The sequence below is a fragment of the Cyanistes caeruleus genome, chromosome 33, assembly GCF_971803275.1.
Source record: "Cyanistes caeruleus chromosome 33, bCyaCae1.hap1.1, whole genome shotgun sequence".
Lineage (NCBI taxonomy): Eukaryota > Metazoa > Chordata > Aves > Passeriformes > Paridae > Cyanistes > Cyanistes caeruleus.
The window spans coordinates 124,745-133,270 of record NC_141734.1 but is presented as its reverse complement, the minus strand read 5'-3'; the positions used below and the strand labels follow the sequence as shown (position 1 = coordinate 133,270).

General features: G+C 55.8%; 1 protein-coding gene across 1 annotated transcript in view; it reads left to right on the top strand.

Moving 5' to 3' along the window:
- Window positions 1–204: 204 nt before the first annotated feature.
- LOC147647804 (FACT complex subunit SPT16-like) overlaps window positions 205–8,526 on the top strand; it is an 11,285-nt gene continuing 2,963 nt past the window's right edge. Inside the window, exons 1-12 of the mRNA XM_086870668.1 lie at window positions 205–306; window positions 1,343–1,435; window positions 3,013–3,180; window positions 3,856–4,008; window positions 4,599–4,745; window positions 5,253–5,404; window positions 6,169–6,341; window positions 6,546–6,636; window positions 6,724–6,797; window positions 7,407–7,519; window positions 8,162–8,227; window positions 8,451–8,522. Coding sequence (XP_086726794.1) covers window positions 241–306; window positions 1,343–1,435; window positions 3,013–3,180; window positions 3,856–4,008; window positions 4,599–4,745; window positions 5,253–5,404; window positions 6,169–6,341; window positions 6,546–6,636; window positions 6,724–6,797; window positions 7,407–7,519; window positions 8,162–8,227; window positions 8,451–8,522 — 1,368 coding nt within the window. The 5' untranslated portion in view covers window positions 205–240. The remainder of the gene's footprint in view (window positions 307–1,342; window positions 1,436–3,012; window positions 3,181–3,855; window positions 4,009–4,598; window positions 4,746–5,252; window positions 5,405–6,168; window positions 6,342–6,545; window positions 6,637–6,723; window positions 6,798–7,406; window positions 7,520–8,161; window positions 8,228–8,450; window positions 8,523–8,526) is intronic.

The window sequence follows — 8,526 nt, the reverse complement described above, 5'->3', positions numbered from 1 at the left end:
GCCCCGCGCCCCTCCCGTGAGGCGGCGCGCGCCCCCCCTCATCCCGCCCCCCTTCCCGCCTTCCTCCGCTGCCCCGGAAGCGGAAGTTCCCCTCAGGCCTCACTTCCGGGGGGACGCCGCGGCGCGGGAGGCGGCGGCGGCGGCGGCGGCGGCTCGGGGGGTCCCGGGGGGGGGTCCCGGGGGGGGATCCCGGAGGAGCCCGGGGGTGCCGGGGGCCGCGGTGCGCGGCGGGGGCGCCTCATGGCGCTCAGCCTGGACCGCGAGGCCTTCTCGCGGCGGCTGCGGCGGCTCTACGCCAGCTGGCAGGTGGGGGAGGGGCGGCCGGGGGGGGGGGGGGGGGCGTGTGGGCTGAGGGGGGAGGGGGAGGGGGGGGGGGCTCCGGGCCCGGTTCGGGGGGTTCGGGAGCCCCCGGGTTGAGTTTGGAACCGGGATTGGGGCCGGGTTCGGGGGGTTTCGGGCCCGGTTCGGGGGGTTCGGGCCGGGTTCGGGGGGTTTCGGGCCCGGTTCGGGAGCTCCGGGCCGGGCTCGTGAGGAGCCCCCGGGATTGGGGGGGTTTGGAACCGGGATTGGGGCCGGGTTCGGGGGGTTCGGGCCCGGTTCGGGGGAGTTCGGGCCCAAGTCGGGTCGGCTTCGGGGGATTTTGGGCCCGGTTCGGGGGAGTTCGGGCCCGGTTCGGGTATTGGCGGGAATTCGGGGCTGGTTTGAGGGGGTTCGGGGTGGATTTGGGAGATTTTGGGGTTTTGGGGATGGATTTGGGGGGGGATTTGGGGGATTTCAGGGTTTATTTGGGGGATTTTGGAGTGGATTTCGGGGATTTTCTGGTAGATTTTGGGGTTTTGGGGTGGATTTGGGGGTTTGGGGTTGCTTTGGGCGATTTTGGGATGGATTTGAGGCATTTTGGGGTTGCTTTGGAGGTTTTGGGGTTGCCTTGAGGCATTTTGGGGTGGATGTGGGGGGCTCAGGGTTGTTTTGGGGGTGGATTTGGAGGATTTTGGGGAGGTTTGGGGTGTATCTCGGGGATTTTGGGGCAGATTTGGGGATTTCAGGGTTGATTTGAGGATTTTGGGTGAATTTGGGCGTTCCAGGGTTAATTCGGGGTGCATTTGGGGGTGTCAGGGTGGATTTTGGGATGGATTTGGAGGATTTGGGGGCGGATCTGGGGGTCTCAGGGTGGATTTTGGGGTTTTTGGGGTGGATTTGGGAGTTCCAGGGCTGATTTAGGGTTTTTGGGGTGCATTTGGGGGTTTCAGGGTGGATTTTGGGGCAGATTTGGGGGTCTCAGGGTGGATTTGGGTATTTTGGGGTGGATCTGGGGGGGCTCTGACCCCGTTTCCCCCCCCAGAAAGGGGAGGATGAGCTCGGGGGCGTCGATGCCATCGCCGTGGCCGTGGGGGTGGACGAGGAGATCGTCTACGCCAAATCCACCGCGCTGCAGGTGGGGCTCCCCAAAAATCATCGTCCCTGGGGGTCCCAAAATCCCTGAGGAATCCCAAAATCATCCCTGGGGGTCCCAAAATCACCCCTGGGGTTCCCAAATCAATCCTGGGGGTCCCAAAATCCCTGAGAAATCCCAAGAGAAATCCCAAAATCATCTCTGGGTGTCCCAAAATCCTCCAGGAGATTCCCAAAGTCCCTGAGAAATTCCGAAATCCCAAGAGAAATCCCAAATCCTGGGGGGTCCCAAATCCTCCAGGGGAATCCCAAAATCTCTGAGAAATCCCAAAATTCCTGAGAAATCCCAAAATCCCTGGGAAATCCCAAAATCCGTGGGAAATCCCCTGACAGGATCCGGGTGCCTTTGGGGCTTTCCCCAGAGATTTTGGGGCTTTTTCCAGAGGTTTTGGGGGTTTTTTTGTGGTTTTGAGAGAATTCCCAAAATACTCCCAGCCTTTCCCAAATTTTTTGAGACGCTCACAAATTTTGTATCGTTTTTTAATATTTATTTTGTATCACATTTTATAACATTTTTGTAATTTTATAATGCAACCCTATAATTTTATAAAACATTTCCATAATTTTGTAACACATTCCTATCATTTTTTGACACGTTCCTATAATTTTTTAACACGTTCCCATTATTTTTTAGCACGTTCCCACAGATTTTTGATTTAATTTTTAACTTCAATTTTAATTTTTTAATTTATATTTATTTTTTAATTTTAATTTTTGGGGTGGCTCTCAGCACTTCTGAGAGGGTTGCTCTCGTTTTTTTGGGGTGAATTCCTCAGTTTTTGAGGAAATCCTCTCATTTTTTGGATTCCCTTTTGGTTTTGGTGGGGATTCTCGTTTTTAGGACCTTTCCCATCAGTTTTGGGACTTTTCTCATCGTTTCTGGGACTCCCCCTGGTCATTTTTTGGGGTTTCCTGATCCCATTTGGGGTCCCCTGGTCACTTTTGGGGTTCCTCTCATCCTCTTTTGGGATTCCCTGGTCAGTTTTGGGATTTTTTGGTCACTTTTGGAGTTTTTTGGTCACTTTTGGAGTTTTTTGGTCACTTTTGGGGTTTCCCTGATCCCATTTGGGGTTTTCCTGTTCTCTTTTGGGTTTTTTTGGTCACCTTTGGGGTTCTCCAGTCACTTTTGGAGTTTTTTGGTCACTTTTGGAGTTTTTTTGGTCACTTTTGGGTTTTTTTGGTCACTTTTGGGTTTTTTGGTCACTTTTGGAGTTTTTTGGTCACTTTTGGGGTTTCCCTGATCCCATTTGGGGTTTCCCTGTACCCATTTGGGGTTTTCCTGTTCTCTTTTGGGTTTTTTTGGTCACTTTTGGGTTTTTTTGGTCACTTTTGGAGTTTTTTGCTCACTTTTGGGGTTTCCCTGATCCCATTTGGGGTTTCTCTGGTCACTTTTGGGGTTCCTCTGTCCCCAGACGTGGCTGTTTGGCTACGAGCTGACGGACACGGTGATGCTGTTCCTGGCCCCGTGTCTGTGGGTCTGTCCCCGTGGGTCTGTCCCTGTGGGTCTGTCCCCGTGTGGGGTGCCCCACGGCGTGCCCCACGGCTGTCCCCTGTCCCCAGACGTGGCTGTTTGGCTACGAGCTGACGGACACGGTGATGCTGTTCTGCGAGGAGCGCGCGCTGTTCCTGGCCAGCCGCAAGAAGGTCGAGTTCCTCAAGCAGGTGGCCCAGGGCAAGGCCGAGGGGGCCAACGGGCTGCCGGCCATCACGCTGCTGGTCCGGGAGAAGGTGGGGCCTGCGGGGGGTTGGGGGGGTCTGGGGGTCACTTTGGGGTCCTGGGGGTCACTTGGTGGGGCCCGGGGGGTCACTTCGGGGGGCCTGGGGGTCACTTTGGGGGGCCCAGGGGGTCACTGTCAGGGTCCCTTTGGGGCCTGGGGGGGGTTGGGGGGGCTTTGGGGGTCACTTTGGGGGGTCTGGGGGCCACTTTGGGGGGTCTGGGGGCCACTTTGGGGGGTCTGGGGGTCACTTTGGGGGTCTGGGGGTCACTTTGGGGGGCCTGGGGGTCACTTTGGGGGGCCTGGGGGTCACTTTGGACGTCTGGGGGTCCTGGTTGGGGTTTGGGGGATTGTGGGGGTCATTTTGAGGGTCAGGGTGGGGTTTGGTGGGTCCTGGGGGTCACTTTGGGGGTTTGGGGGGTCTCTGGTTGGGGTTTGGGGGGTCCTGGGGGTCACTTTGGGGGTCTCTTTGGGGGTTGGGATAGGGTTGGGGGGTCCTGGGGGTCACTTTGGGGTTTGGGTGGGGTTTGGGGTCCTGGTTGGGGTTTTTGGGGATCTTGGGGGTCACTTTGGGGTCTCGGGGTGGCCCTGAGGGGGTTGGGGCAGGACCCTCCCGGGGCTGGGCGTGGCGTCCCTGTGCTGCCCCGCCCCTCCGTGACCCCGCCCCCCACGGCCCCGCCCCCCGCAGAACGAGAGCAACAAGGCCAACTTTGAGAAGCTGCTGGAGGCTCTCAAGAGCAGCCGGGGCGGGCGGCGCCTCGGGGTCTTCTCCAAGGACAAATTCCCGGGGGAGTTCATGAAGAGCTGGAACGACGCCCTCAGCAAGGAGGGCTTCGAGAAGGTCCCCGAGGGGCGGGGCTGGCCGGGTGGGAGGGGCTGGGATGGTTCAAAGTTGGATTGGATTGGTCAAAGTTGGGTTGGGTGGTTCCAAGTTGAGTTGGAAGAGTTGGGCTGGATGGGTCAATATTGAGTTGGATTCGTCAAAATTGGGTTGGATTGGTCAAAATTGGGTCAGATTGGTCAAAGTTGGGTTGGATTGGTCAAAATTGGGTCGGAAAAGTTGGATTGGATTGGTCAACGTTGGGTGGGAAGAGTTGGAGTTGGGTTGCATCACTCAAAGTTGGGTTGGGTGGGTAGATATTGAGTTAAATTGGTCAAAATTGGGTTGGATTGGTCAAAGTTGGGTTGGATTGGTCAGAGTTAAGTTGGGTGGGTCAATATTGAGTTAAATTGGTCAAAATTGGGTTGGATGGGTCAAGGTTGGGTTGGATCTGGGTTGGAAGAGTTGAAGTTGGGTTGGATGGGTCAGGGTTGGGTTGGGTTGGTCAAGGTTGGGTTGGTCAAGGTTGGGTTGGTCAAGGTTGGGCTGGAGCGGTCAGCACCGGTTCGGACCGGCCGGACCCAGCCCCACGGCCGCCGCGCTGACCGCAGGTGGACGTGAGCGCGGCCGTGGCGCAGGCCATGGCGGCCAAGGAGGAGGTGGAGCTGCAGCTGATGCGCAAGGCGGCCGCCATCACCTCCGAGGTCTTCACCAAGTTCTTCAAGGAGCGCGTCATGGAGATCGTCGACGCCGACGAGGTTGGGCTGCGCGTTTCGGGGCAGAAACGGGAATTTCCAGGTCGGGTTGGACCAAAAATGGGAGTTTTGAGGTCAGGTTGAACCAAAAACTTGATTTTGAGGTGAAGTTGGATTAAAAGTGGGAATTCTGAGACCAGGTTGGCCCAAAAACGGGAGTTTTGAGGTCAGGTTGGTCCAAAAATTTCATTTTGAGGTCAGATTGGATTAAAAATGGGAATTTTGATGTTGGGTTGGACCAAAGATTGGATTTTGAGGTCAGACTGGGTTAAAAACAGGAGTTTTGAGCTCAGATCGACCCAAAAACAAGATTTCAAGCCCAGTTCAGATCAAACCCCCCCCATTTCACCCAAACCCCGTTCCTCGTCCCCCTCACCATTAATTAAAGCATTAATTAAGGCAACCTCCCCATGAGCAATTTAACCCCCAAACTCCTGACTCTGAGGCCCCCCGGGTGGTCAAAGCAGCCGGGGCTGGCCCCAAACCGGGCGTTTCTGGCCCCAAACGCAGAAGGTGCGGCACAGCAAGCTGGCCGAGGCGGTGGAGAAGGCCATCGAGGAGAAGAAGTACCTGGCGGGCGCCGACCCCTCGGCCGTGGAGATGTGCTACCCCCCCATCATCCAGAGCGGCGGCAACTACAACCTCAAGTTCAGCGTGGTCAGGTGAGCCCCAAAACCCCCCAAATTCACCCCAAAAACGGGGGCTCTTCACCCCCAATTCGGGGTTTGCTGGCTGACAACGGCTCTGCCCTGAAAACAGCTCTTTTGCCCCCAAAATCCTGATTTTTTTTCTTGCTAAATTGACAATTTTCCCCATTTTTTTTTGCCCCCCCCTCCAAACCTCGTGGTTTTTGCCTTTTTTCCTCGCTGGGCTCTGGTTTTTATCCCAATTTTTTCCCATTTTTATCTCTTTCTTTCCCGTTTTTTACATTTTTCCCTATTTCCCCCATTTCTTCCCCGTTTTTCCCTCCTTTTTCTCTGCTTTAACCTGCATTTCCCATTTCTCCCATTTTTCCCTGTTTTTTCCTCATTTTCTCCCACATTTTCCCCCCCATTTTTTTCCCATTTTTTCCCCTTTTTTTCCATTTTTTTCCCCTTCCCCCCCCTTTTTTTATCATTTTCTACCTCATTTTGCCCCCGAATTTTTCCCCCATTTTCCCCCCATTTATTTTCCCTGTTTTTCTCCTATTTTCCCCCCATTTTTCCACATTTTTCCCCCATTTATTTTCCCTGTTTTCCCCCCTTTTCTTTTCCCTTTTCCCCCCTAATTTTTCCCCCATTTTTTCCCCATTTTTCCCCATTTTCCCCCCATTTATTTTCCCTGTTTTTCTCCTATTTTCCCCCCATTTTCCCCCATTTTCCCCCATTTATTTTCCCTGTTTTCCCCGTTTTTCCCGTTTCCCGCCGTTCTCTCCCCGTTGCCGTAGCGACAAGAGCCACATGCACTTCGGGGCCATCACCTGCTCCATGGGCATCCGCTACAAGTCCTACTGCTCCAACCTGGTGCGCACGCTGATGGTGGACCCCAGCCAGGACATGCAGGAGCACTACGGCTTCCTGCTGCAGCTGCAGGAGGTGCTGCTGCGCGAGCTGCGCCACGGTGAGCGTCCTGAGTGACCCTGAGTGACCGCTGAGTGACCACTGACCCACCCGTCACTGACCCTGACTGACCTCCCCATCCCTGACCCCGTAATCCCCCAGTAACCCCCACAGTGACCCCAATGACCCCTGAGTGACCCCAATGACCCCACTGACCCCTGAGTGACCCCACTGACCCCCGAGTGACCGCGAGTGACCGCCGCAGGCGCCAAGCTCTGCGACGTCTACGCCGCCGTCATGGACGTGGTCAAGAAGCAGCGGCCGGAGCTGCTGGGCAAGATCACCAAGAATTTGGGGTGAGAACGGGGGGTTTTGGGTCCGGCCAGGCCTGGGGGTCACTCGGTGGCCGCAGTGGTCACTCGGGGGTCACTCGGGGGCCGCAGGTTCGCCATGGGCATCGAGTTCCGCGAGGGCTCCCTGGTCATCAACAGCAAGAACCAGCAGCGCCTCAAGAAGGGTGAGAGCCCCGAAATCCCCCTTTTTCACCCCAAAATTCACCTATTGCCCCCAAATTCACCTTTCCTGACCCAAAATCCCCCTTTTTCACCCCAAATTCTCCATTTTTCACCCCAAAATTCACCTCTTACCCCCCAAATCCCCTTTTTTCCCAAAAAAAATCCCAGTTTTTTTCCCCCTGGCTCTGTCTCCCCTCCCCCACGCGCGGTTTCCAATGTTTCCAGTGTTTTTCCCGATTCCGCAGTTTTTTGGTGTTTTTTTGTGTTTTTACTGATTCCGGTGTTTTTCTCGATTCTGGAGTTTTTTGGTGTTTTTTGCTGTTTTTCCCGATTCTGGAGTTTTTTGCTGTTTTTTACTTTTTTTCCCGATTCCGCTGTTTTTTGCTGTTGTTCCCGATTCCGCTGGTTTTTGCTGTTTTTTGCCGTTTTTCCCGATTCCGCTGTTTTTTGCCGTTTTTCCCGATTCCGCTGTTTTTCCCGATTCCGGTGATTTTTGCTGTTTTTTGCAGTTTTTCCCGATTCCGGTGATTTTTGCTGTTTTTTGCTGTTTTTCCCGATTCCGCTGTTTTTTGCTGTTTTTCCCGATTCCGCTGTTTTTCACCCCGTTCCAGGGATGGTTTTCAGCGTCAACGTGGGGCTGTCGGAGCTGCCGGCGCGGGACGGGAAGCGGCCGGAGGAGCGGACGTACGCGCTCTTCATCGGCGACACCGTCATGGTGGACGAGGTGGGCGGGGCCAGCGACCACGGCCAATCACCGCGGGAGCCCGGCCCGGCCAATCCCGGCCTTTCCTTCCCTTCCCATTGGCCAATCACGGCCGTGTTCCTCTCAGCCAATCGCAGCCTTTCCTTCACACCCTCTCAGCCAATCGCGGCCTTTCATTCCCATGGCCTCGGCCAATCACATGCATGTTCCTCTCGGCCAATCACAGCCTTTCCTTTCCATCCCCTCAGCCAATCGTGTCCTCCCTCCCCTGGGCCAATGGCGGCCTTTGCTTCCCACTCCCTCGGCCAATCATGTCCATGTTCCCCTCGGCCAATCGTGGCCTTTCCTTCCAATCGTGTCTCTCCTGCCCGTCTCCTCAGCCAATTGCGTTCTTGCTTCCCTCAGCCAATCACGTCTTTCCTTCCTCTCCGCTTGGCCAATCCCATGTCTCCTCTCGATCCCCTCGGCCAATGGCGTGTCTCCTTTCCCTCCCCTTGGCCAATCCCGTGTCTCGGTGCCGCTCTCAGCCAATGGCGTGTCTCGGTGCCGCTCTCAGCCAATGGCATGTCTTGGTGCCGGTCTCAGCCAATGGCGTGTCTCGGTGCCGCTCTCAGCCAATGGCGTGTCTCGGTGCCGCTCTCAGCCAATGGCGTGTCTCCACAGGACGGCCCGGCCGTGGTTCTCACCTCGGTGAAGAAGAAAGTGAAAAACGTCGGAATTTTCCTCAAGGTCAGCCCCGGCTTTGGGTCCAAACCCGGCGATTTTGGGAAAACCCGCGGGAGCCGCCGATTTTGGGGGGAATCCTGGGGAATTTGGGGTTTGGGGGGGTTTTGGGGTGAGATTGGAGGATTTTGGGGTGAGATTTGAGGATTTTGGGGTGGGATTGGAGGATTTTGGGGCAGGATTTGAGGATTTTGGGGTTTTTAACCAAAATTGGGGTTTTTGTCCCCAGAATGAGGATGAGGACGAGGAGGAGCCGGACAAGGACGCGGCCGAGGATCTCCTGGGCCGCAGCTCCCGCGCCGCCC